The sequence below is a fragment of the Mus musculus genome, chromosome 13 (assembly GCF_000001635.26).
Source record: "Mus musculus strain C57BL/6J chromosome 13, GRCm38.p6 C57BL/6J".
NCBI classification, from domain to species: Eukaryota; Metazoa; Chordata; class Mammalia; order Rodentia; family Muridae; genus Mus; species Mus musculus.
This window is the reverse complement of record NC_000079.6, coordinates 114,801,533-114,829,464: the sequence shown is the minus strand read 5'-3', so window position 1 is coordinate 114,829,464 and position 27,932 is coordinate 114,801,533. Positions and strand designations below refer to the sequence as shown.

Sequence of the window (27,932 nt, the reverse complement as noted above, 5' to 3'; positions counted from 1 at the left end):
TGTGTGTATGTGTATATATATTCACACAATTTATCACATATTTTGATATTATATATTTATTATATATATATAAATGCCTCAGCAACCCTGGAACTGGACTTACAGACTAGTGTGATCTGCCAAGTGAGTGCTGGGAATTGAACCTGGGTCCTCTGGAAGAGCAGCCAGTGCTCTTAACTGCTGAGCCATCTCTCTAGCCCTGCTAGTATTTTAGTTCTTTCTGAGCTTAGAATGTACCTTCAGTCTTCCCAGTGAACCTGTCTGAGGTGATGGACATGTTAATCGTCTGGGTTGTGACGATCTCACCACAACACAAGCATCACGACACCACATTATAGAACCTAAGTGTATTTCACTTGTCAAATATATGTCAATAAAGCTGGAAACACAAAGTGTACGAGATTTGTATATTCAAACCTGCCATGATAAATTCACCAATCAAAAACTGGATGCTTAGTATAAATATCTTGCAGAAAATTTAATTTGTTTAGTCTTAACTTCACACAGGCTATTGTTACATAAACATTATGAAAACTATCTAAACTACTTTAACAAATAACTGCACAATCTCCTCAAGCAATTGTGGGCCAACTTTTAAACATACATCATTTTAACATAAACCACCTTGTTGCTAGTTAGTTTTATAACAATTTTATGCTAATTTGTACAGTGATGAGAATATTGACAACTAATCCCTTAGGTTATTATCATTGACTAAAAAGGAGACAGGATCTATTTTTAGACTGTTTAAATCATGATTTATTTAGATTCACTTTTACATTATGTAAATGAGTTTCTGATTCTGCCAGTTTTTTGGTAACACATGCCTGATAGTGATGCTCTCAGTACACTCTGGGACAGCAAGGTCTTCCTGAGACAGCTGAAGGTAAAAGGAAGGCTGCAGCGCACTGCGAGCTGGTTAGTTAGGAGTTAGTCACAGAAGGCTGAGTCTATTGCAGACATCTTATCACAGGTTTAAGTCAAGCCCTTTCTCCCCATCTTTAAGTCCTAGGCAGCCCCTCATCCCACACACTCATGCACTTGGCTATTCTCCGTTTGTGTTAGCTATGAGATTATCAAATTTTAGACTTAGCGCACCACACTTGACTAGTCACCAGCTGCCCAGAAGCACTCTTTGTTTCTTTTCCAAGATGAGGTTGATTCTTCATATATTTCCTAAAAACCAGAACGAGAGCAGGTATTCAAAATGCATGTTAATGAGAATAAAATACTCTGAACAAATGAGCCCAGTAAATAGCACATCTATATGTAGATGTGCACTCTTTCTAACAACATAAGGGACATGAGGCACAGAGAACACGGACATAAATACATGTCCCCTATGCAGGCTCCTCTAACTCCAATCAGGAGGTGACAGACCAGAAGCTGTCACAAGACATGATGCAGTTACAGAAGAGGATAAGCGGAATGCCTTTAGCTTTAAACTGTACTTCTTCGCAAACGCACCGACTTGAACATCACTAAGAGAAAGGGTGGACTGGATTCCCATCAGTCATGAAGCTACATGAGCACAGGGAAGTGATTAGAGAGGCCTGTGCTTCAGTCTGGTAGGACCTCTGTGCAGTGCCCTAACCTGCCTACAGCCCCTTTTCCTGTGTCTCAGATGATCTTCACATGTGGGCTAGGCAAAGAATCCGACCTGAGCTCTGAACAGGAAGTAGAAAGCCAACACCTCTTGGCTCGATCTCATTCCTGCAGTGGGATAAACCCAAGTGCTAAACTGCTGAATTTCTTTCTGGGTTTCCTCACAGCAGCTATTGAAATCTTTGGTGTGTCGGGTCTGCGCTGCACCTCATGGGGTAGGTCACCAGTGTCCTGTTTGTTCCCAGACAAGGTCCGGGTTCCCTGCTCTGTCTGCCTGCCTCTGAGCACCCGCACTGGCCCAGCCCTCCAGGCATAAAGTGAGAGTGTGTGCCCACTCACTGCCTGCTCTCACTTCAGGGCAGAGCCTCCTCTGAGGTTCTCCCTGTTATCCTCTCCTCTGCAGAAAAGACAGCTATTGTTGCCATCTGGCTGGAACCTTGATTGGAGCAGTCTCAACCCCTTCCCCTTGCCTGGGCTTGCCTCACATTCTCTCAGAACACGAGCTCCATGGACACATACCCTACCTTGTAATTCCAATGTAGTTCCTAAAGTCTTTAGCCCACAGAGAGGATCAGGTTTTACTCAGAAAATACGATGCCCACTAAATTTCACAGACCATGGTCCTGCTTGCTCATCTTTCCCACTGACTGAGGCAGCCACTGCTTTCAGCATGGTCCTGGCCCTGTGTGAGCTTCTTCCAACCTTGGAGCTGCCATTAGTTTCTTGGCTTTGGAACAGCCACACTGCTGAGGGCCACTTGGGCTCTTAGACTCAGATGCATAAGTACACATTCGCATGTGCAGAACTGTCCCCCAATGCTGCTACCCTACGGTGGGGAGCAGAGGCTGGCCATGCAAAATGCCCATTTAACCAGAGCGACTTGCTCTTGTTTGACTTGACGTAAAGGCAGAAAAGGCCTCAGCATGTCCTAGTGATGCTTTCAATTTTTATGTATGTTTCTGAGATGGGATCTACGAGCCTATGGCAGATTAAACTTGTGGTCTTCCTACAGTGCCGGGAATGTGGATGAGAGACACCGTGCCTGGTACCTATTCGTTTTCTAATCCATCCATTAAGCATTTTCTCAGACACAGTCTCCTCTGAAAAGAAAACCACTAGGCAAATGCTCTTTTGCCCTGAGGGATTGCTTTTTGGCCAGAGACTAAGAAACCAACATTATTCTTACTTTCCAAAGAAAGACCTCTAGTTGAATAAAATCCTAACTGAAGGGAAATTTACCCTTGGAGCCACAGAAAGTGTGGATTAGAGATTCTAACCACCAGCCCTTGTGGAGGCCTGCTCTATACCATGTGCTCCTTGGGGTACAAATATATATATATGGTTATGTAACATATATATATATATATATATATATATATATATATATATATATATATATATATTATATTATATATGGTTAAACTTGGAAAACGGTCACTACATAAATGTGCTATTTTACAGCTGAGAAGAACAGGATTCTATAGGTAAGCAAGGCATATGAAGCCAAATTCTGAACACTCTTTTATCTAAGAATAAAATCATCTCCCCGTGACAAAATGAGGTATTTTCCTCACTCACCTTTTTCCATATGGGCACCTTGGCTTTTAAAGAATCAATGGCGTAGCTCACGGCTTCGAGGGACGCGGCTCTGTGAGCTGAAGACACAGCAATAACTGTGCTTGCTTCTGACACTGGAACCAAACTTTAACAAGATGGCAAAAAAAATTACCATTATCTCCTGACTCATACATCAAAGAAACCCTAAAAATGTTAAAAACACTATATATTATATGTATGTATATATATGTGCATATATATATATGTACCTAATTACTATATATAGTAATTCTATTGTATTTAAATATCTAGTTTAACTAGAAAATGATAATTTATCTCAGTTATATTCAGTGGAAATTAGCATCTATACATTAAAAACTCTTTGATGGGGATGAAGACAAAAAGGTCTTCTCTATAATTCAATAAACCTGACTCAAACAAGGCACAGCATGAGATGCTGTCTAAAACAGACTACACAGGGACCACATATACTTAATGCCGCATTAAAAACATTATATACCAATGAATCTTAAGCAACAGGACTGGCAACACCCAGTAGCATTAGCGGTTAGTAATAAAATTATGGCTAATAACAATGACAGATGTCTTAATTGATGGCTTCTTTTGAAATCCTGGAACGCCACTCTTTTTGGTGGGATGACAAGCCAACTGTTTTTAATGGCTTCAGATCTGGAGCCAACTCTCACCATACTCTGAGCTAAGAGCCCAGAACAACTGTCTATGGTCAAGGATTTAGGCAGACATTCCCACAGGCACTTCAGGCTGGGACCTGAAGGTCTTGGCACATTTCGTTATAGCAGAAGAGGTGGCGAGGGCACCTGAAGCTGCAATCCCACAGCAATCAAGGTGAATGCTGGACGCACTCTCCACTGCCCTCAGGGAAAACCATATTCACCATTCAAAAGATAAAAAGATCCTACCCAAGCCGATGGAATACTGCTATGTGTCTCACGGGCCATTTCTGTCTAATGTCATTACAAATTTTTCTGATTTCATTTTCTGCCATCGGTACATACGCTTCATATTCTAAGCTAATGACTTTCTTGCCTTCAAAGTTATTTCTTGTAGTCCCTAAAAAACAAAACAAACAAACAAAAAAATCACACAATGAGAATAAGATTTCCCCTACAACAGAAATACTTCATTTACATATTTTTTTAAAAGAATTATTTCTAACTTACAAAGAAACTTGACTAGGAGAGCAAACAAGAATTGCTCCAAGATGATAATAACAATAACTAAGCAAGCTTCCTGACAGCATCGTAGGACAGACAAGCTGTACTTGGCTTCTCACCAGCAGCACTTCACACTTAAAAGGAAAACATTTGTTATATCTATAAATGTATATTTTATCTCAACATTTGGAATGTACAAAATTTCTCTCTTAGTGTTGATTTTTATCATGCTTTGTCATCCCTGTAATTTAATATGGCTTGTTAATAAAAAAAATAACTAAGATAAAACTAAAACTGGGAAGTTTCTGTCCCCTCCGTGGGCAGTTTTGGCTTGTCACTCAGTATTGTACATCCAACATAGAGAGCACTCACTGGCTTCTACTCTATAGAAGTTCAGAAATCACAAACTCACCTACAAAGAGAGACACTGCACCACACAGAGGGGACACCACCAACTGTGACACTTCCCCCACAGAGAGCTTCTCGGCAGTGAACTGTATTATGTCTTTAGGTTTCTCCTGGACATCGTCCACATCTTTCCTAGAAATAAGATGTCAACAACCCTTAGCAAGAGTGGCAGAAGTAAGACGTTCGACTTACACATTGTTTCCATGTCCACTTTTTCTACATTAGGTGGGAAGACGAGGATTTGACTTGAGTGATAAAAATTAAGTCCAAGGTTTGAATAAACTAAAACAATTATTACACTCCCTCGGGAATCTACAGGAACTCTACTTAAGCATCATCACTCACACGTGTCCACAGGATAGGCCAATCTAACCAAAGAATGTAACTGCTGCTCATCTCTCAGCACGACACAAAGTACCACCACTTATAGCTCTAAGTATGTCATCACTAATGACTGTGTAACCACACCTGGAACACCACTAACCACTGTGTAAGGGAGCCCCACACCCAGAACATCACTAACCACTTTGTAAGCCTGTCGTACACACAGAATGGCCTTTTCCTTCAAGCGAGAGACGGAAAAGGGAAGAGATGATAATTCTACGGGAACAATGAGCCCTTCACAACCTAGCTCAAACCAAGTAAGTGACAGAGGAAAAAGGTAACTGTGCACCTACCCTCCAGGTACGGTATGAAGTCTTTTGGAGTTTTACATTTATTCACTAAACAGCATTCCCACGCCATCTGCTTATACTATGGTGGGTAGTTTTATGCCAACTTGACACAAGCTGGGATGAGGGAACCACAGGCTGCCAAAAGACTGGTCTGTAGGTAAGGAAGTCTGTGGGGCATTTTCTTTATTGATGATTGAGGTGGGAGGACCCAGCTCAGTGTGGGGTGTGCCAGCCCTAGGTTAGTGGTTCTGGGTGCTACAAGAAAGCAGATGAAGCAAACCATAATGAGTAAGCCATGAGGACCAAGGAGTAAGCAGTATTCCAACAGGACTTCTGCTCCAGGTCCAGCCTTGGTTTCCCTCAGTGATGGCGTGTGACCCAGAGTGGTAAACAGACACAAACTCCTTAGTTTCCAACTTGCTTTGGGGCACAGTGTTTCATCACAGGAATAGAAATCCTAACTACGACAAATGACTACGAGCCAGAAGTACCCTAGGCACTGATCTGCAGGTACCCAAAAGCCCAGGCTCCTGACCTCAGAGCGCTTGTCTTTGAATAGGATAAGCAAACCAATGAAGAGCCACAGGTCCAGGAAAGTTGCTGAGTAGGTAAAGGTCCTTGTCACCAAGGCTAACTACCAAGCTTCATCCACATAAAATGGTGAAAGGAAAAAAATCGACTCCCATAAGCTGTCCTTTAACTTTCATATACACCCTGTGGCATGTGTACATTTACACACACACACACACCCCTACCACACTGAGATAACTTAATGGAAATAAGTAAACATCTGTGATAGGTCTTAGGGACTACTATAGATAAAGGGGACCCCAAAGGTCTTTCTGAAGAGGTAATGTTCAAAGTTGAGATCTGAGCAATAAGAAGTGACACGGAGAAAAAGGGACAGGGTGCAGGCCATGAAAGGGAGCGGCAAATTTCAAGATTATGGGGCAATAAAAAATATGATGTGCTCAGGAGTAAAGGAGAGAGGCTAGCTTGAGGCTGGCCAAGAAAGGGGACCTTGTGCTACATGCCATGAGATGTATAATTAGAAGTCCTGTGAAAGTTCATATGAATAGAAAAAAATGAAAGAGAAGTTATCAGAGACCTGGGCAAAGTGCTGAGAATTCAAGAAGTCTTAACTCAGTGTTTGTTTCTCTATCTCCAGCTAAAAAAAAGAACAAAAACAAAAAACAAAAATAAAACAAAACAAAAACAAAAAGCAAACCAGCACGTGGCACCCGGATTTCTCACCTTCTCTGTGTGCCACCTGAGGAACTTACACCCTTCACACCGTGGCTCTCAACCTTCCTAACTCTTCAGTACAGGTCACACCGTGGCTCTCAACCTTCCTAACTCTTCAGTACAGGTCCTCATGCTGTGGCGACCCCAACCATAACATCACTTTGTTGCTACTTCATCACTAACTTTACTGCTGTTAAAAATTGTAAATATCTGACATGCAGGACATCTGATATGCAGCCCTTGGGAAAGGGTTGTTTGATCCCAAAGGGGCCAAGAACCGTTGCTTGACACATCATTTTTTTTTCTTTCTGAAAACACCAAACCCAAATCGTGTTTCCAACCATACTGAGTTCCCGCACCTCTGACTGTAAAGACAACTCAAACATGGCTTGTGGGTTCTAACACCAACCAAGATAACTCAGGCTGACTCAAAGTTTGAGCTCACTCAAACATTGTACAATCCTATTAACAATCGCTCTCACCTTTCTGAATTGCTGCAGTCACACGCGTGGGCTTTTAAAAGCAGTATGCTTGCTCTCTGAATTAACTCTGAAATAGGCTGATCAGAATGTGATCACGAAACTAAGATATATCTTCCACAGGGAATCCTAGAGTGTCCAGACAGCAGGCCTGAGAAAGTTCCCTAAGTGTGAACATGCTGGCACCTGCTACACAGCTTTCCAGGAAAGGGAGGCAGAGAAAACAGACATCTCTGGCTTGTCTTTAATGGGGCTGAACCTTTGCTTCTGTGAAGGATATTTACTGTTGCTTTCGGGAGATCTTTTTTCTTTCCTATCTCTTTTTTTTTTTATCTATACCTTAAAGAGTTCTTATTCAAAAACAGTTTACCTTGCAGTGTATTTATTCTTCAGTTGACAATAAAACAAGCTATTCTGACTCAGTCCTTAGCCGGGCGCTCCCACACTACCCTGAAGAATGTTTATACGCATCCCACTCTTCCATGGACTAAGTTGACCCGAGAGTCCCACGACCACACAGCTGAGAAGCTGCTCCTCTGTGCTGGACAGTAGTTGACTGTCTCTTCAGGGACAATCCTTTTAACTTCCTACTTATACAGTTTACATCCAGGGAAGCTATTATCAGGTATAAGCAACCACATTTGTTAAAAAGTAAACAAGGTCATACTACAAAGGTAAATTCAAATTTTGGTCCTGCCACTGTGAGGAAAGGCCATGTGTGGCCACACGTGGCCAAAACAAGCTTTCGTTTGTATGTGCATGTATGTGTGTGTGTGTGTGTGTGTTCATGAACCTGAACACTGTGCACATTTAGGCGGAGGCCAAATGGCAACACTGGTGTCTTCCTCAATTGCTTTCCATCTTATGTTTTGAAACAAGAGTCTCTCAGTTAATCTGGACTTCACTGGCCTGCACATCCTTAGGGATCCATCTGTCTCTGCCTTCCAGGGCTGGGGCTAAAATAATGTGTTGCCACATCTGGCTTCTACAGAGGTTCTAGGTCCCTAATAAGGCCTCATGCTCATTCATACAAGCACTTCACAAAGGGAGGCACCTGCCCAGTCCCTAAAGACAAGGTATTTTAAAATTTCTCTGAGTTTGTTTTCCCACCATCAAAACACATGCATCATAAGATCTCAATGAGAAATGTTAAATGAATATAATGAACACATCAAACTGCTTACTCTAGGGGTCATGGGAGACGGTAGACAGTATTCATCACAACCTAGCATCAGTATAGAAATCCCAGTTGCTGCTGCCTCGGTAAAGGACTGGTGCAGTCAGCCTCACACAGAATAGACAGTAAGAGCAAACCATGCGCAAGGTATCCTGAGGCTGGTCCTTCACCACATACCCAGATGGCTCAGATGCATTATCCTCCACTGATTGGCGGGATGATGGCAACCTCATCTCCGGGCTGAAGCAGGAGTTGCTGATCTCCAAGCTCGACATACTCTTGACGAACAGCAAATATCACCTGGTTTCTAACATCAGCCAACCTGAAGGAGAAACGGCCCTGGTTAGACCCTGTGAACTGCTCCTCACACCTCCTCAGCTGCATTAAGTAATACTTCATTCACGAAGGTACTGACCTAACTCTCACTACGTAGAACACACTTGACCCCAAAGATATGTGAGGTTACTCTAAAGCTAAGGCCAGTGGGAAGATAGGAACTATCATAAAACCCAAGCTCAGCAGTGCGTGGGGTTTGTTATTCTCCGTCCGCTTTTCCTTTAACCTCAGAAACCTTTTGAGTATTCTAAAGAAGAGAAAAGGACAGAAAAGTTTACAGACCTATATTCAAAACTTTGGAGAAAAGAAGAAAAAAAAAATCAAAACAAAAACTTCCCAACGAGAACACAGCCTTTTCGTATGAAGCCGGCTGCTGGCTTACAGGTAGGTGAAACAGCACAAAGGGCTTGCCAACCTTTCACAGAGGGAAAAGGTGACTTGAGTGGTTCCTAGCCAGGGAGAAGCATGCAGCCCTTCTGAGCACACAGTGTGGCACAACCTTCCGAACGGCGCCACCCTTTTTAATACAGTTCCTCACATCGTGGTGACCCCCAGCCACACAATTACTTCATTGCTACTTCATAACTGTCATTTTTGCCGCCGTTATGAATCGTAATGAAAATATCTGATATGCTATCTAATAGGTGACCCTTGTGTAAAGGTCATTCGACCCCTTGGGGGGGGGGTCGCCACCGACAGGTTGGGAGCTACTGGTATAGCACCTTCCGCACAGAGCAGAGCTCTGGGGGAAACCTCTCTCCGCAGGCTGAAGCAGCACCACTCGTGTTCCTGGGACAGTGTCCAGCCATTCTATAGCTCATCCCGACAGGGCTTCAGGGAAAAATAATAAGTTTCATTTCAGATTTTCAGGGGCCAGTGAGAAATTTTCAAATATTATAAAACCCAAGCTCAGAAGCATGTAGGGTCTGTTATACTTCATTTTTCTTTCAATCTCAGAAACTTTTGAGTATTTTAAAAGAGAGAAAAGGACAGAAAGGTTTATAATGTATCTTTTTAACAGCATCTTTCAATTTTTCATCTTAGGCTATAAAAGGCAGAACTTGCATTTTTCTGTCTTAGAAATTAGAAAAATGATTGTAAATTACATAAACATATCTAGGGGGCATCCACTTGACTGCTTTTCTAGTAAATTATCTATGGTGTTCCTTGTGGTACTTGGATGTTTCTAAATACCAGAGTTTTAAATTTTCAAGAATTTTAAAAGAACTAGTACTCTTGTGTGAGAACACACATACGCACACTCACACGTAATTTACACATTTTAGAAACCTTTACATGTTCATCATATGCACTCTATAACGTTAGCTACCCAGGATGGAGACTCTCTAGCTCCTTCCACAGCTCTGACGCTTTGATTTCCTGTGGCACAGAAATGGTCTCCGAGCGAACTCCGGCTATTTCAGCACTTTTTGCAAAATACAACACGTCAATCTGAAAGGAGAGAGGATAGTCTAAATAACCCGCACCAAGAAGGCTCCTCGCTCCCCAAATGCAATGGCTCACAAAACTTCAGTATTGGCCTGGTGGTGGTGACACATGTCTTTAAACCCAGAACTGGGGAGGCAGAAGCAGTCAGATCTATGTGAGTTCAAGACAAGCCTGGTCTACCAGAGTGTAGTTCTGGAGAGCCAGGACTACACAGAGAAACCCTGTCTCGAAAAACATAAACAAACAAACAAAACACTTCCATATATCTATAGATTCATATTTGAGACAAACGCTTTAAAATCACTTCTGATTTCTGCCTACTGTTCAGACCTCTCACAATCTCAAGCTTGTGTGGCAGCATTAAAATCCTACTAAATTTCCTTAGAAAACATGCTAAGTCTGACTTGACACGGAATCGATTCTTCCATCAGCCGCGAAGCAGAGACAGAGGTCTGAGTCAGGGGGTGGATTACACAAGTAAATTAAATAACCCAGTCAGCAAAGGCCTAGCTTTCATTTCACAGTGGTCAAATGACCTTTGATTCCGTCCTACATTACGATTGAGTTACAAAACACAGAACATTTGACATGCAGCAAAGCAAATGGGCTTGAATTACAGGATCAACTGGTAGTTTCTAGGCCAAACCCGTGTAATCAGCCTGGGAACTAAGGGACCTGACTGTGCACAAGGTCTCACCTGTCACTCAGTACAACTCGGTCTCTCCACAATAATCACGGCTGCTGCAAACTATCCTGAGCCTGTCAATCATTGGGTGATGCGCATTTCCTCACAATAATTCCTAACTAGGAGCGTTTTAATTTTAAAAAGTGTCAAAATAAATCATCCGGAATGGTAGGGAAAAAAACCGTCTAGGTAATCGGTCGTGAAGGCCATGACCTGGACACCAGAGTTCGGGGACAGAACTTGACATTCAGCGAGCAGCAGGCGCAAGACCCGGAACCCGGGAGGAGTTAGAGAGGAAGGGGCGCCCCAGCCGCGCGAACCAACTCTTACCTGGCACCTAGGAACCATCCCGCTACACACCGCGAAGCCAGTTCTCCAACCCCTAGAGGCGCCGGTGACTCAGAGCGCATGCGCAGCCGGATGCTCCACCTTCTGGGTGGTGCTCAACCCCGGGCGTGTGGACACTGCGCCTGCGTACACTTCGCTCCGCCCCGCCACGCCTCCTGCACCCACAAAAGTTTACTCTGCTTTTGGATCCCAGTGCTGCGACCTCTTGTGTGACCCGGCAGGGTGGCCTTCCCCAGGCTAACCTATGCGGCCCCTCCATCCAGTGTGGGATCCGGGTTCTTATTCGCAGCGTGGAGACGGTATCTGACTGTCACTTCAGTGTTTTAGGCGCTCAGGAGTTTCTGAGCCAGCGACCCCATCCAGACTTCCTAGGTACACATCTCTGCCTTAGTTGTCGCGTGGGTACGTGGATTTAAGTGGCCCTCGCTGGGCGCTCAGTCCGGGTTAACCGTAACTGTGTTCCAACTGTAATCTTAGTAAAAACCTTACCTTTCAGTTGAGAGTGGCGGGGGGCGTGGCTGGGTCACCTGCTGTAGGAAGTCTCACCGAGGAGATTCTTGTGCCAAATACATTTGCCAAAATAGTAACAAATACGGAAGGAAAGGACATTTCACGTTCTGTGTCAAGCTATGGGAACGTAAAAATTGGGTAATAAATTTCCAGAAGGAAAATAGTTGGCAAGATGGGTGTACTCAGTTCAAGGAAGAAATAGAAATGCAGAAGGGGAAGGGTGGGCAGAGGGGAGTAATAAGCCCGATTATGATTTGCATCAACATTTATTTTGATAAGGTTGCTAAACATTAAGGTTAAATATTTATGTCCACATGCTGTTAGGTAAACGAGGAAACTGACAGTCACTCTGGGCTCCTGGGTCGTTTCCAGTGACAGCAATGAGCAATATCTTCAATAGGCTAAGAAACAATGCATAGTTCAATGTGGTTTTGCAAACAAACTGGTGCATATAAAGGCTAGAGCCTATCATTCCTGCTTGGGGGCGGAGAGGGCAGGTGGGACCTCAAAAATTGCCTAAGAGCTCTTCCTAAAAACTTCCTTTGGTGGACTCAGAGATGAGACAGGGTTAAGCCTGTGCTAGGCTGCTCTGCCAGAGGACGCAGGTTCAATTCCCAGCATCCACATAGGCGGTGCTCAGACACTCATACAGGCAAAACACCCACACACATAAGAAATAAAATCTTAACAAGGACAAAGACAAAGCTCAATAATGTTTTACTCTATTCAAATATTAAAAATCCAATTATGAGACCATGACATCAGGATAATGCCATTCATTTTGAAAATATCCTCTTTATTCTACAAGATTCTTAGGGCTGAGATGTTGCTTAGTGTAAAGTCACAATCCACAGCACTGAACAGTAAAAATTTTTAAAATTCTTTTACAAGTTAAAAGAAATAATGTTTTCAAATGGCACACATTTTCCTGCGGTTTTTCTGTTGATGGATTTAACTTAATAGCTTAGTTAAAAAGAAAAAAAATTCTTTGTCAGCCTATTCCAAATCTTGTTGGGGAAACACGCTGTCTCCTTTCTGAGTTATTAGTGGAGTGAGTCTTTTCAAGGTTTTTGGCCTCTAGTACTTCCAGTTTCTATTCATTTTTTTCTTCATTACTCAAATAATAAAAAAAAAAAATACAGCCCTATCTTAAGTTCTGATTGCAAACCAGACTAATACCAGGATATTTTCATGTTATGCTGAAGACTTTAATGTTATTTTAGTTACAAACTCATTAATTACATAAGTGGGTAATTAGAATGGAACATAATAAATTACTAGGAATAGCCTAACCTCTTTAGTAGCAAGGTTATTGTTTTGCTTAAGTTACAATTTATTATAAAAAAAATCTAGTCACTATTTTCTCAGTCTGTACTAAATGAGATGCCATTTAGTTAAAAATACAGACATAAATTTAGATAAAGACATTTCCGCCTTATTTCTAGATTTAAAAAAAGAATCTAAACTCTGATATTAGAAATGTAGAACATTTTGGCTCCTCACAAAAGGATCTATTTATTTGAGGAAGATATCTCAGGAATGACTGTATTTCCAAAAATGTTCATTCCCTTTTCCAAAATGTTTTCCAAGAAATGTCTGTCAGGGTCTATGTTCATTAGATTTGCTAAACAAATTTTGAATGCACAGGTAACATCATTTCCTGTCTGATTAATATTGTGTAAATACTTCCCACCATTACTACTGCACATTACTGCTGTGCAGGTTAGTTTAAATGTCCACCGGTCACACCCTTGAATAAACTGGAAAAGGAGCTCCAATCTAAAAATAATATAGATCAGGCTCTGTGGACATGTCTGTGGGAAAGCCTTGATTGGTAATTGGCCATCCTTGGCATGGTGACGTCCCCTGGTCTGGGCCTTGAATTTTATAAGTCTGGAGAAAGCCAGAAGCAAGCAAGCAGGCGGCATGGTGCACACATTTCTTCTGCTCTTGACTGAGAATGTGAAGTGACCAGTTGTCAGCTTATTGCTGCTATGACTCTCTCTGTAACCTGGAACCACAAGCCAAATAAACCCTTTCTCCCCTAAGTTGCTTTTGGTCAGGGTGTTTTTTCATAACAAGAAAAACAGCTTAGTCTCTACTTGAACTGAGCCTGAAGTGAAAAAAAATTTTTTTTCTGTTTCTAAAACAAACAAGGCAATTTATCTGCCTACTTCAGGGGTTTAAAACAATCAAGCAAACAATCTGGATGTCTTGTGTATTCACCTTCATCACAGCCTATCTCTATTCTTGTCTAAACATTTTCTGTGACCTGTTTTTAGTTATTAATTTAAATCTAAGAGCCCCTAGGTACCTACTGCTCATTGTCAAGGACCCCTCTTGGAATGTGACTTGGTTTCACAGATTGGAAAACATGGAGCCTATGATCATATGCTATATGAAAAAATATATATATAATAGATCTTGAAATTTCAGTCTTTATGCAATTCTTTGAGTATAATAGAATTTATGCTCAGCAGAAATATTTCTGAAGATGATCGGGAGCTGGTATAAGATAAAGAGACACTGGACTAATATCTTTGAAGAATTTCAAATGCCATTTTAAAAAAAACTGATAACATGGTAATTATGTTTTGAAATACTAGCTTTACATAAACCCACATGAAATTATGCATCTTTACAGGTGACCCAAAATTTCCAACACCAATCTACACAAATGACTTATGAAAACAGATTTATTATTAAGGCCTGCTATAAGAAGCATGCCCAGCGCAAGGCATGTATTATTGAACACACTTCACAATGCCTTACGCACCACACCTTGTAGGTGTATACATATTATCAAGTTGGCTTTGTGATCAAATGAGTGTTTGAAATTATGCTATACTTCTTGTTTTATTCATTAGTAATTTGTAAAGAATAAACCCCACATAAACTCCATATCCTTGTTAGTTTATTCAAGGAGTAAGGTCAAAAGAAGCATGCCTTTGGGGCTAGTCATTTCTATTACAAATCTTTCACCTCAAAAAGTAGGGAGCTAGCTCTTAAAGACACCTGTGATCATTTTTAAAAACATTTTTTTTGAAAACCAATATGCAATCTTCCAGTTGAAGGTGGCAACAGAAGTCTGGATCTCAAATTTTTGTTGTGTGAAAATCTAAGATTTGCACATAGAGATATGCAAGAGGCACAAGTAAGGAAAGGGGGAAGAAGAGAGAGAAGGGGGGGAGGAAGAGAGGGTGGAGGGGAGGAAGGGAGGGGGGAAGGAAGAGAGGGTGGAGAGGGAGGAAAGGAGGGGAGAGAGGAGGTTGGTCAAAGAGTTGTTAGCCAATGAAAACCAAATCTTTAAGGACCATAGTATGGATTCTAGAAAGCTCCAACCAATGACTTTTTAGAAGCATTAGGAGGGAGAGTTGAGGAAAAGAAAACTCAAAAGCAATGAGCCAAAAAATAGCAGACCAACTCTCTTAGAAGATAAAAAAGAGAACAGGATTGGGAGCCATTTCTGGGGAGGGTACAGGCTATGTCTGGTCTTGGTGAATAGCTCATGTCAAGTCCTAGTCTTCAAACAGCTCCATAAGGAAGCCAATCTCACCTTTTGCACACATCTCAGCCTTTGTCAGTAGCAGTGACTGATTCTGGAATACAGGAAAAGAACACAAGCTGGATGTCTCTCCTTAAATGTGGTAAAAACCTCAAAAGATTGAAATAGGTATAGAGTTTGGATATCATCCGAAGCCCAGGTTTCTCTCAGGACTCAAAGAGCGTAGGCCCACCATTGTGCACTACATGCCTGCATCCTCTCAAGATGCATTACATTGAAACCCCACCCCTGGCATCCAGTTAGATGATGACGTTTGGGGTAGGTGTATGGAAGATAAATAGATCATACAAGAGTGGAACCTGTTAAAGGGGTTAGGCAGGAGCCTACAGAAACAGATGTTTCTTTCTATCATGGGAAGATACAGCAAGAAGATGTCAGTCTACAACATGAAGAAGACCCTTGATAGAATCTTAAATGCGTTCTCACGACCGGCCAGGAAGAACACAACAAACCAGAATCTTCTGCGGCAAAACTTTATTGCTTACATCTTCAGGAGCCAGGAGCGCAAGCCCCAAGCCCCAAAAACGAAAGCCCCCCGCTTACATCTTTAGGAGCCAGAGCGCCAGCGCGCCAGAGCGCCAGAGCGCAGAGCAAGAGAGAGAATGGCGGAAACCCCGTCCCCTTTTAAGGAGAATTATCCTTCGCCTAGGACGCATCACTCCCTGATTGGCTGCAGCCCATGGCCGAGTTGTTGCCACGGGGAAGGCAGAGTACATGGGGTAGAGAAATACCTTTGGCACATGCGCAGATTATTTGTTTACCACTTAGAACACAGCTGTCAGCGCCATCTTGTGACGGCGAATGTGGGGGCGGCTCCCAACAATAGAACCTAGACCTCAGACTTCTGGCCTCTAGAACTGTGAGAAAATTTCCTTTGTTCATAAGCCAACAGTGCTATAATATAGTCAGCCTTGTACTCAGGCTGGTATAAATCATATGCAAATACTATGCTATTTATATAAGGGAATTGAGCTTGTACAGCTTTGTGCAGCTTTGGAGGATTCTAGGACCAGCAGCTCAGCTCCTCACCTCCACAGATACTAAGGGCAACTGCACACTGTGTGGCAGAGGAACTAAATATCCTTTAAAGTCTGGGACAAACACCGTGAAGCCAATATGCTGAGGTGGTTTCTCCAACCCTACCCTCGCTCTGCTCTTAGATTTCAGGTGGGTGTGTCTCTTCCCTGTACTTTAGGGGTCAGCAGACCTTCCTGTAAAGCATAAGACCATACGGATTTAACCTTCCCAAGCCGCATGATCTGTCTCCTCAACCCCAGTTCTGCTATTACAGTCTGAGAACAGCCAGTGCCCATAAGGGGAGCAAACAGGCATAGCCTTTTCAGCGCAGTTACAAACCAAAGAGGAGTTCACTTGACCCAAAGACTATTTTTGATAACCTTTTCAGAATAGCTCATAAAATACGAAGAAAAAGAAAAGGATAGCCAGAGCAATTCGACAACAAAAGGAGATCAAGGGGATACAAATTGGAAAAGAGGAAGTCAAAATATCACTTTTTGCAGATGATATGATAGTATATATAAGTGACCCTAAAAATTCCAACAGAGAACTCCTAAACCTGATAAACAGCTTCGGTGAAGTAGCTGGATATAAAATTAACTCAAACAAGTCAATGGCCTTTCTCTACACAAAGAATAAACAGGCTGAGAAAGAAATTAGGGAAACAACACCCTTCTCAATAGCCACAAATAATATAAAATATCTCGGCGTGACTCTAACGAAGGAAGTGAAAGATCTGTATGATAAAAACTTCAAGTCCCTGAAGAAAGAAATTAAAGAAGATCTCAGAAGATGGAAAGATCTCCCATGCTCATGGATTGGTAGGACCAACATTGTAAAAATGGCTATCTTGCCAAAAGCAATCTACAGATTCAATGCAATCCCCATTAAAATTCCAACTCAATTCTTCAACGAATTAGAAGGAGCAATTTGCAAATTCATCTGGAATAACAAAAAACCGAGGATAGCAAAAACTCTTCTCAAGGATAAAAGAACCTCTGGTGGAATCACCATGCCTGACCTAAAGCTTTACTACAGAGCAATTGTGATAAAAACTGCATGGTACTGGTATAGAGACAGACAAGTGGACCAATGGAATAGAATTGAAGACCCAGAAATGAACCCACACACCTATGGTCACTTGATCTTCGACAAGGGAGCCAAAACCATCCAGTGGAAGAAAGACAGCATTTTCAACAATTGGTGCTGGCACAACTGGTTGTTATCATGTAGAAGAATGCGAATCGATCCATACTTATCTCCTTGTACTAAGGTCAAATCTAAGTGGATCAAGGAACTTCACATAAAACCAGAGACACTGAAACTTATAGAGGAGAAAGTGGGGAAAAGCCTTGAAGATATGGGCACAGGGGAAAAATTCCTGAACAGAACAGCAATGGCTTGTGCTGTAAGATCGAGAATTGACAAATGGGACCTAATGAAACTCCAAAGTTTCTGCAAGGCAAAAGACACTGTCTATAAGACAAAAAGACCACCAACAGATTGGGAAAGGATCTTTACCTATCCTAAATCAGATAGGGGACTAATATCCAACATATATAAAGAACTCAAGAAGGTGGACTTCAGAAAATCAAATAACCCCATTAAAAAATGGGGCTCAGAACTGAACAAAGAATTCTCACCTGAGGAATACCGAATGGCAGAGAAGCACCTGAAAAAATGTTCAACATCCTTAATCATCAGGGAAATGCAAATCAAAACAACCCTGAGATTCCACCTCACACCAGTCAGAATGGCTAAGATCAAAAATTCAGGTGACAGCAGATGCTGGCGAGGATGTGGAGAAAGAGGAACACTCCTCCATTGTTGGTGGGATTGTAGGCTTGTACAACCACTCTGGAAATCAGTCTGGCGGTTCCTCAGAAAATTGGACATAGTACTACCGGAGGATCCAGCAATACCTCTCCTGGGCATATATCCAGAAGAAGCCCCAACTGGTAAGAAGGACACATGCTCCACTATGTTCATAGCAGCCTTATTTATAATAGCCAGAAACTGGAAAGAACCCAGATGCCCCTCAACAGAGGAATGGATACAGAAAATGTGGTACATCTACACAATGGAGTACTACTCAGCTATTAAAAAGAATGAATTTATGAAATTCCTAGCCAAATGGATGGACCTGGAGAGCATCATCCTGAGTGAGGTAACACAATCACAAAGGAACTCACACAATATGTACTCACTGATAAGTGGATACTAGCCCAAAACCTAGGATACCCACGATATAAGATACAATTTCCTAAACACATGAAACTCAAGAAAAATGAAGACTGAAGTGTGGACACTATGCCCCTCCTTAGAAGTGGGAACAAAACACCCATGGAAGGAGTTACAGAAACAAAGTATGGAGCTGAGATGAAAGGATGGACCATGTAGAGACTGCCATATCCAGGGATCCACCCCATAATCACCTTCCAAATGCTGACACCATTGCATACACTAGCAAGATTTTACTGAAAGGACCCAGATGTAGCTGTCTCTTGTGAGACTATGCCGGGGCCTAGCAAACACAGAAGTGGATGCTCACAGTCAGCTAATGGATGGATCACAGGGCTCCCAATGGAGGAGCTAGAGAAAGTACCCAAGGAGCTAAAGGGATCTTCAACCCTATAGGTGGAACAACATTATGAACTAACCAGTACCCCTGAGCTCTTGACTCTAGCTGCATATGTATCAAAAGATGGCCTAGTCGGCCATCACTGGAAAGAGAGGCCCATTGGACACGCAGACTTTGTGTGCCCCGGTACAGGGGAACGCCAGGGCCAAAGGGGGGGAGTGGGTGGGTAGGGGAGTGGGGGTGGGTGGGTAAGGGGGACTTCTGGTATAGCATTGGAAATGTAAATGAGCTAAATACCTAATAAAAAATGGAAAAAAAAAAAAAAAAAAAAAAAAAGAAAAGGAGCTGCTTGGGAAGAACTTGAAATTAGAATAAGTAGGCGAGGGTAAGTTTTTCAGCTAGTTCGCATAACATAAGAAACATAAAATGTGAACTAGCCTAACAAGGGAAAAACCTATTGCAGCCCATGATAAGTAAAATAAACACTTGCAAATTTTCAGCATTCGAATAGTAGATGGGGGTGTGGCAGGGATGATAGCAAGCCTCTTCCCAGGGGAAAGTCCTCAGTGTGTTTACAGTGAGAGGTCACCATGGTTACCTTTCTTCATGATCTCACTTTTTAATCTCAGTACGTGCAGTCCAAAAATATTACATAGGAGGAGATTCCAGGTTTTTTTTTTTTTGCTTTGTACATAATTTTTAATAGTTTGATGAAATCTTTGTCATCTTTTCATTTTCCCGGAGCTATGAATCATAAACTGTCCCTCAGCCAGGATATCCACTTGCCCATTAGTCACATAGTAGCCTTTCTGGTTATCAGAGTGACTGTCGGGATATCGCAGTGCTGCTTCATCACTTGCAAGTCACTACAGAACAGTTGTGACAGGGAGAGACTATATTCATGAAACTTTTATTACAATTTACAGTTAAAACTTTTTTTGTTTTATTGTTAGTTGATATTATCAATATATATAAAGGTAAATTGTCAATATATATAATATATAACATATATACATATGATACTATATATTTTGAGGCATTCATTGGAGGTCTTGAAATGTATCCATCATGGATAGTGGGGAATATGTTCAAGAACTCATCAGAAAGGAGAAGCCTCAGTCTCTGAGAGGAATCTTCCAGCTCATGTTGGTCTGTGGGTGGCGCCATTCCTTGGGCTGATGATTCTGGACTAAATAAGAAGCTATGTAAGCATGAAGCTCGGAGAGTGCCAGCAAGCATGTTAGAGAGCAGCATTTCTTTGTGGTGTCTGCTGAAGTTCCTGCCCAGATACCCCTCAGTGATGGACTGTGACCTGGGAGTATTAGCCAAGAAAGTCCTTCCTCCCCTGAGTTGCTTTTGATCATAGTGTTTCATCACAGCAACAAAGAGGAAAGGTAGAACTGCAACAATTTAGCTGAGAGCCAAAACCCAGTCGGCATACAGGTCTGACTTAGCAACTTACTTGATGTAATTGACAAATATCTTTTCCAACAACTACATAGTTTCTGGTTAATGATATCCACCCTTTTGGGTGCTTTAGAGACGTTCCAGTGTGCTTTCTCATTAGTTCTTTTATAAACCACCTTCATTCCACTTTATGTATTTGCATAAAATGCTTCATCTCCCTTCTGTATACTTTTTAAAAGGTTTCCCCTGTTGCTTGTTCAAGCAACTCAGTTATAACATGTTTCAGTGTGGTTTTCCTTTGTGTGGTTGAACCAACATAAACTTTTCCCCGTCTAGCTTACAAATGAATAAGGCTCAGACTATGCTTATTTTATTTGGCTTGGACAATTACTGGGGAGGGGTATAACCCCTAAATCTACTTTTCTAGATGCTTGCTTGTCTACTTCCCCAGCGGTTTACCCCAAATCCTGGCTGTGCCCCTGGTCCATCTCCACTCATGGTGACCTCCTCTACCTCCATGTTCTTTCCTCTCCTTTTTTTCTGAAGCCAAAATTTTCAGGAGGTCTCCCTCTACCAAATCTGATTCTTATTATTTTGGAGGGCACCCAAAACTTTTTTTTTCCTTTTTTGTTGACTGAAACAAAAAGCCTCACTCCTCACATAACATATATATATATGTGGTCCAGCAGTTTGGAGTTATTATACGTATAGACTGATCCAATCAATCTGCCCTGTGTAAACCTCTCTCAAAGAGAGGTACAATATTACCTACCATTGAACATACAACCATTTTCATTTTGATACTTTGATGATTCAAAACAAGATTGTGTGGAGTCCATATATCCCCTAAAATTAAATATATTTTTATTATTTATTAAGACAGGGCTTCTCTGTGTAGCCCAGGCTGTCCTGGATTTGTTCTGTAGATCAGGTTGGCCTTGAACTCACAAGAAACCTATCCATCTCCATCTTTGTTTGCCCAGGATTGGATATGAGTCATGAGTTTATTTATTTAGTATCTCTGTACTATTGAAAACATTTATGTCGATTTTATCTCTTTCTCCCTTTTTTGGAGATTTGCTTTTTATGTGGATTTATTTATCCTTCTTTTCCTCCCCTCTTAATTTAACATTCTTTCCCATATTCAACTTTATTTAAATTCCGTTCCTTCTTAGTGCCCAAGCATACCCCCAAGCATAGTGTAAAACAATATCACATTGTCTCTATGACTGGCGTGTTTATTTGATGTATTTATCTCCTCTGACAAAAGGCATTTGCATTCTGTATTGCCAATCTGATAATTAACATGCCACACAGCTAATAAACTTAACAGTATTATTCTTTAGATGTTTCTCTTGTCCAGGAGTCTCTGGATGCCTTAGTTGGACGCTTTCCTTCTGAAAAGATAAAAGCAAACAACCCTGTCTGAGCCCTGACTCTGGGTCCTTACACTGACTAGCAGACTAGATCTTCACTTGGGAAAAATGCTTTTCTGGCAACAGAAAAAGCATTAGCTTTCCAGCTGAGATTATAGACACCGTACGTGGATAAATATACCTATATCCCCGGTTCTTTTTATATAAATCTAAGGTTGATGTGTATTTATTTTTTAAATAAGTATGAACATTCCTATTTATTTTTATTATTAAGCAAAAACCTATATAGTATCTTTAAGGAAAAACGTGTCATTTTTCATTTTAGACTGTCGTTTGTAAGTGGCTTTACCTATCAGCAGAGGGTTACCCTCTAACTTTATTTTGTAGGTCAGGCTGGTCTAGAATTTAGAGATCTGTCTGTCTCTGTCTCTTGTGTCTGCTGTATTTTAGCTCAGAGGCTGTTGTTCTGCGCCTAGCCATACTCCTGTCACCTTGTTTACAGGGAAACGTTTATAGGGAGAGGCCTTCCACTGACGTTGGCTATAGCAGCCAACCTAGGGCTACATTTCTGCTCACCATGAGTCCTGAGCATTAATTTCCATAAGACAGGACTGGGATGACCAGCAGGGAAAACCTGAAGTGGCTTATGTGTCAAATGTGGTCTCCAGGAAGTCTCCATGAGTCTGTCATCTGCCACTGTGTCTGTGGCATTCAGCCCATTTGTAACCCAGAGCCTGGTCCTCTTGCCCCCCACCCCCCAGCCACCACTGTGCTCTGCCCTTGGGAGAAGCCCCATTCTGGGTTGTTTTTAAATTCAGTAGGGGCTTTTTTTCCACCTTCCATACTATCTCTTTGTAGGTTCCTGCTCCTTGTCTAAGAAACCTCCTTCCCAGCGCTAGTCTTGTGTTGTTCTGGGAAGCTTTGGCTTTGGTCTGATTCCATTATTTTTTAAATAGACCAGGCCTCTTGACTGGCAAGCCTGACAATACCTCACCATCACCACCACCACCACCACCTGCTTTTCACCTGGGTGTTTTTAGGCTGCAAGCTTGGGTTCTAATTGCTACAAGCTGGGCGCCATTTATAGATGTTAGGTCTTATTCTTCCTTCTAGCCCCATGCCTCCATAAATAAGACTCAGACTCAAAATAGATTGACAAATACCTTGACTATCTAGCTAGACTCATTTTTTGACGAGATATAACTTAAAAAATCTCATTTACTCTAATCTACATTCTGCCACGTGGCTTTTTACCTGCGCTCAGGTACCATGGGTCCATCTTGTCACATCTTCCCTGGTGAATCTCCCATGTCTGGATCTATCCTAGAATTCTTTCTGCCTCTTGGATGTCCCACCTTCTATTCTACCCTTTTCTGTAGGCCATAGTTTTTGTTTGTTTGTTTGTTGTTTTTAAATTCAAACTTGATGCATCCGTACAATACACAAGATACTTTCTCTACACTTTTGTTTTTGTCCCCGTGTTTCACTGGGCTTCATTGAAATTGGGTTTGAAGTTTTGGTCGCATTTAGATTTTAGACATTCTAGAAATTTTTTATGAAAAATAATTTCTCTCTCCTCATGTCCTGTCCCCTCCTCCTGTGTAGACTATAATTAGATAAAAAGACTTATTTATACGTAAAGCTTCCCCTGTGCCCACTGTTATTCTGTTCACTTAGTTTCCTTCTTTCCTTCCTTCCTTCCTTCCTTCCTTCCTTCCTTCCTTCCTTCCTCATTTCCTTCCTGTTTTCTTTTTCACCTTTAATTGTCCCCCTTTTCAACAGTATCCATTACTAATACTTCAAGTTCACTATTTTTTGTATTTTTAAATATCAATTTATAATTAATATATTCCAGTTTATTTTTCATTTCAAATATTTGACTTTTCATCTTTGAGATTTTCTTTTGTCAAATTTGTCACCTCAGTCCTTTCTGCTAATTTGATAGATTTATTTTTCCCTAATTATATTTCCCCTGCCATATACATCTTTTTGGAAGCCTGCTGATATGGTTTAAATCTGGAATGTCTTCCATAGGCTTGTGTTTGGGGTGGTGGAGCTGTTATGAGAGGCCGTGGAACCTTGAGAAGGTGGGGCCTAGTTGGCTTATGAGGCACTGGAGACAGCCCTGGAGATGGTAGCTCAGGTCCAGATTCGATCTGCCTTACTGCTTCCTGTACAGTGGACTGGGATCCGCTGAATTACAAGCAAAACTAAATATTTCCTCCCTTAAGTAGTTTCTGAGAAACATTTTAGTTACTCTAATGTAAAAATCACCAGTACATCTGAAAATTATTATTAGGTGCCAGATAGTGAATTTTACTTTTTTGGATGAGGTTGTGTTTTTGTATTTCTACAAATACTCCTTAATTTTTTTTTTCCTGGAACAAGGTAAGATTATTGGAAAGATGTTAACTTTGGGCAAGTTAAAGCATTGTTAGGAAAGAATATGTTCATATTTTGTTTGGGTTTCTCTGTCCAATCAATTTTAAATTTCCCAGTAGCCTAGGTATAATAGATACTCACCCTGGCTCTGAGCATCTTTTCTTTTAACCTTCTATAGTGATTCTCTATATGGTTAGAGAATCATACACATATCACACACACACACACACACACACACACACACACACACACTGATCAATATCCAACGGAATGCTTAACAGAGTGGGTCTTCAGGACTCTTTCTTTGCCTGGGTTCAATGCTATAGGATCCCAGTATCTAGCTTGCTAATCTTCTCTAACCCAAGAAGATCATTGATTTCTGCCATGATTTCTCCTTCTTTGCTTTGATATAGAAGGTCTACCAAAGTTCTGAGAGGCTCCGTCCTAGTGTACTCCTTAATGGCTTCTCAATTTTCATGATAGACTAGTCCTGATTGCCTGATGTTTGATATCCTAAGAAACAATGGCTCAAAGACTTTGACTAGCTTTCTAGCTGTTTCTTTGGAAGGCTAGAGCTGGACCATGTTACCCTACACTGGCCAGAAGGAGCCCTTTCCTGTGACATTTAGATTGAAAGAGATACATTCTGTCCTGTTTCTTAAGGCATGAAGCTATGTGGAACTCTGTGTATGAAAAGATGTGAGTGCCTGAGACAAGTTTCTTACTTACTCATTGCTGATGAGAATGAAACTAGTGAAGCTGCTTTGGAAATCAGAATAGGGGTGCTTGTAAAAGACAGAAATAGGTCTCCCATGTAATTCAGCCATACCACTTGCAGGTAAATACACAAGGGACTCTATATTCTACTATAAAGATACCTATTCATCCATGTTCATTGCAACTTTGTTCTGCCAAAAAATTGCTATATTTATTGTTGGAATATTATTTAGCTGTTGAGTAAAGTAAAATAAAATTATGAAATCTCAGGTAAATGGATGGTCCTGGAAATAATTACTCCAAGTAAAAAGATATCACATATTTTTCTCTCATCTGTGGATGTTAGCTTTGAATCTTCATAGATGTGTCATTCATTTAAAATATTCATAGAGGCCAAGAAATTAAGGGTTCATGGAAGTGAGTTTATGTAGAAGGTAGATAACAACACAATGGTACAAAGAATTAAAGGTGAATAGTGGAGTAGGTAGTGTTAAATGGGGTAGGAGATGGAAGAACAGTATGGAAGAAGAAATACAGAGAGAGATTACACTAAAGAACTTTTGAAGAACTCATAAGCAAAGCTACTACTTTAGATACCTCCTAAATATACACATCCTATACATACACATACACCAGAAGAATTTCAATTACCCTAGAATGGAGCAACAAGTCCCTAATAGACACCACAGACTAGCAAAACATTCAGTGCAAGACCTTATTGCTGAAGGCACCACATACCTGTGTCATATAACATGGAGAAATTATTGCTGACCTGGAAACTTCAATCATACTGGGTAGCTTTCATAGTACTTTAAGTGCTAAGTAAGCTTCCAGGGGAGAAAGGCAATCATCTGTCTTAGCCAGCTTTGAGCCCCGTGAGCTACAATAATGACCAACCCGCCAAGACATGAACACTTACACAATAGTTACAAGTAGCATGGTAAGAACTCACCACTTTCAGATTCAATTTAAAACCTACTCCTTAAGTTGAGACCCATAGGTGGTGTTTTAGTTAATGGTCTATTGCTAAATGATGACTACAGCAACTCTTATAAAGGAAAAGACTTCTTTGGGGCTTACCTTTAGGTTTAGAAGTTTAGTCTGTTATCGGCATGACAGATAGATTGATGGCACACAGGCAGACATGGTAGTGGAAACTTAGCCAAAAGTTCTGCATCTGGACCTGCAGGCAACAGAAGAAAGAGAGAGCCACTGGGCCTAGCTTGGGCTTTTGACACTTCAAAACCCACCCCCAACAAGGTCACATCTATTCCAACAAAGTCACACCACCTGAGAGTGCCATGTCCTGGTGACCAAGCATTCAAATCTATGAGCTTGTGGGGCCATTCTTATTCAAACCACCACATTCCATTCCCTGGCCCCCATAATCTTGTAGCCATATCATAATGCAAAAGTGTATTCAGTCCAGCTTCATAAGTCTCCGTACTCTATTAGTCTCAACACAGTTTGAAAGTTCAGAGTTCAAAGTCTCTTCTGTTAACTATATCTTCCTGTGTAAAATTAACATAAGCAAGCAAACCATATACACACAATGGACAGGATACACATTACCATCCTGAAGGGGAGGAGGGTGAGCACAATGAGGAAATAATAGACCAAAACAAGATCAAAGCCCAGCAGGGCAAACTCCAAACTCTCTATCTCCATGCCTAATGCCAAGAGGACTCTTCAGATCTCTAACTCCTTTCAGCTTTGTTGACTGCAACACACTTCTCTCTCTTGGTCTGATTCCACTCCCTGTTAGCAGCTTTCCTCGGCAGGTCCCTCACGACTCTAGCATGCCTAACATCTGGGGATCTCCAAGGAGATCCAGGATTGCCTCTGTACAGGGACACGCCTGACATACTTGGTGGCTTTCTTTGGCAACAGAGGGAGATTCCATAATGCCTTTCTGGTATACTTCACTCTAAAGCTAAACCATGCAACAAAGCTACCAAGTTCTGCTGCTTGCTGAGGCTTAAACATGGCCCCATCATTCAAATACATTTTCACTAGTTTTCTGTTTTTGACAGTTTCCTTCACTGTCCAAGCTTGGCTGTCCTAGAACTTGGTCTGTAGACCAGGTTGGCCTTGAACACAGAGATCTGTCTGCCTTTCCCTCCAGAGTGCTGGGATTAAAGGTGTGTGCCACTCTACCCAGCCATAAACTTTTCTTTAATTTCTTTTTTTTTTTTTCAAGTTGGAAGCTTAGCTGGCTGGAGTCTGGTCCCCAGGTCACCTCTGCCATTATTTCATTTAGCACTGGGCTTTTCTTTAATCTGTTTATCTCCATGAGCACAGGATTTAGCTCTGTGGTGCCCTTTTGCTCCTCAGACTGTACATTTTGTATTTTTCCTCGCTTACCTTCTTTTTATTATAGATCTGCATAAGACAGGCCACTGATAACTAAGCAACACAGTCAATACTAACCTGTTTTGAAATCTCTGCCAATGCAATTAAATCCAAAAACTCTTTTATTTAGCCTCAGGCAGACTTTTCAGACAAGGGCAAAAAGCTGCCACAATCTTTGCCAAAATATCACAAGAATGGTCTCTAGGCTACTCACTAATAGTCATTCTTCTCTGGCCCCCACGGATCAAATCACTCTTAGTACCAAGCTTCTACTAGTATGACCTATTAGGCTCTTCTTAAAGGTTCAACTGCTTTCCTAGTCCAAAGTACCAAAGTCCACATTCCACCAACAAAAAAGCATGGTCAGGCCTTTCAGAGCAATACCCTGTCCTACTACCGACTTCTGTCTTAGTCAGTGTTCTATTGCTGAGAAGATACAATAGGACCACAGCAACTCTTATAAAGGAGCACATTTAATTAGGGCTTGCTTACAGACAGGTTCAGGGCTTTACTCCGTTACCAGCCTGGGGGGTAGAATGGTAGAACATAGGTACCACCTGCTGGAGAAGTAGCTGAAAGTTCTGCGAGTGGATCTGCAGGCACTAGAAGAAAGACACACACAGAGAGACAGAGACGACAGGCAGGCAGGCAGATAGACAGACAGACAGACAGACAGACAGACAGACAGACAGACAGAAGAAAGAGAGACACACAGAGAGACAGGGATGACAGACAGGGATAACAGACAGACAGACAGAAGAAAGAGACACACAGAGAGACAGGGACGACAAACAGACAGACAGAAAAAAGAAGAGAGACACACAGAGACAGGGACGACAGACAGACAAGACAGACAGGCAGGCAGG

General features: G+C 41.6%; 1 protein-coding gene and 1 long non-coding RNA gene across 5 annotated transcripts in view; one reads left to right on the top strand and one right to left on the bottom strand.

Annotated features, from left to right (window-relative positions):
- Positions 1-44: 44 nt before the first annotated feature.
- Mocs2 (molybdenum cofactor synthesis 2) lies at positions 45-11,305 on the bottom strand. 4 transcript variants are annotated; one of them, NM_013826.3, is made up of 7 exons: positions 11,142-11,228; positions 10,008-10,129; positions 8,519-8,663; positions 4,771-4,898; positions 4,104-4,254; positions 3,184-3,307; positions 45-1,176 (listed from the first exon to the last, which is right to left on the bottom strand). In NM_013826.3, exons 1-3 carry the CDS (start codon positions 11,157-11,159, stop codon positions 8,537-8,539), a joined length of 267 nt encoding a protein of 88 aa, NP_038854.2. In that variant the 5' UTR covers positions 11,160-11,228; the 3' UTR covers positions 45-1,176; positions 3,184-3,307; positions 4,104-4,254; positions 4,771-4,898; positions 8,519-8,536. The 4 variants fall into 4 exon arrangements, with proteins under 4 accessions (NP_038854.2, NP_001106845.1, NP_001106846.1 ...); XM_030247178.1 differs by having other exon boundaries at positions 457-1,176; positions 11,142-11,305; NM_001113374.1 differs by lacking the exon at positions 10,008-10,129.
- Gm34790 overlaps positions 11,241-27,932 on the top strand; it is a 33,991-nt gene continuing 17,299 nt past the window's right edge. Inside the window, exon 1 of the long non-coding RNA XR_382937.4 lies at positions 11,241-11,531. This is a non-coding gene — a long non-coding RNA (predicted gene, 34790). The remainder of the gene's footprint in view (positions 11,532-27,932) is intronic.

Bases quoted from the DNA above. Each gene is read 5' to 3' on its own strand.
- Mocs2 (XM_030247178.1), bottom strand. From the start codon at position 8,616: ATGTCGAGCTTGGAGATCAGCAACTCCTGCTTCAGCCCGGAGATGAGG. The intron at 4,899-8,518 runs GTATGTGGTGAA...TCTTATTTCTAG, and splicing joins AATGCATCTGAGCCATCTGG to GAAAGATGTGGACGATGTCC. The intron at 1,177-3,183 runs GTGAGTGAGGAA...TCTGGTTTTTAG, and splicing joins AGGTGCCCATATGGAAAAAG to GAAATATATGAAGAATCAAC.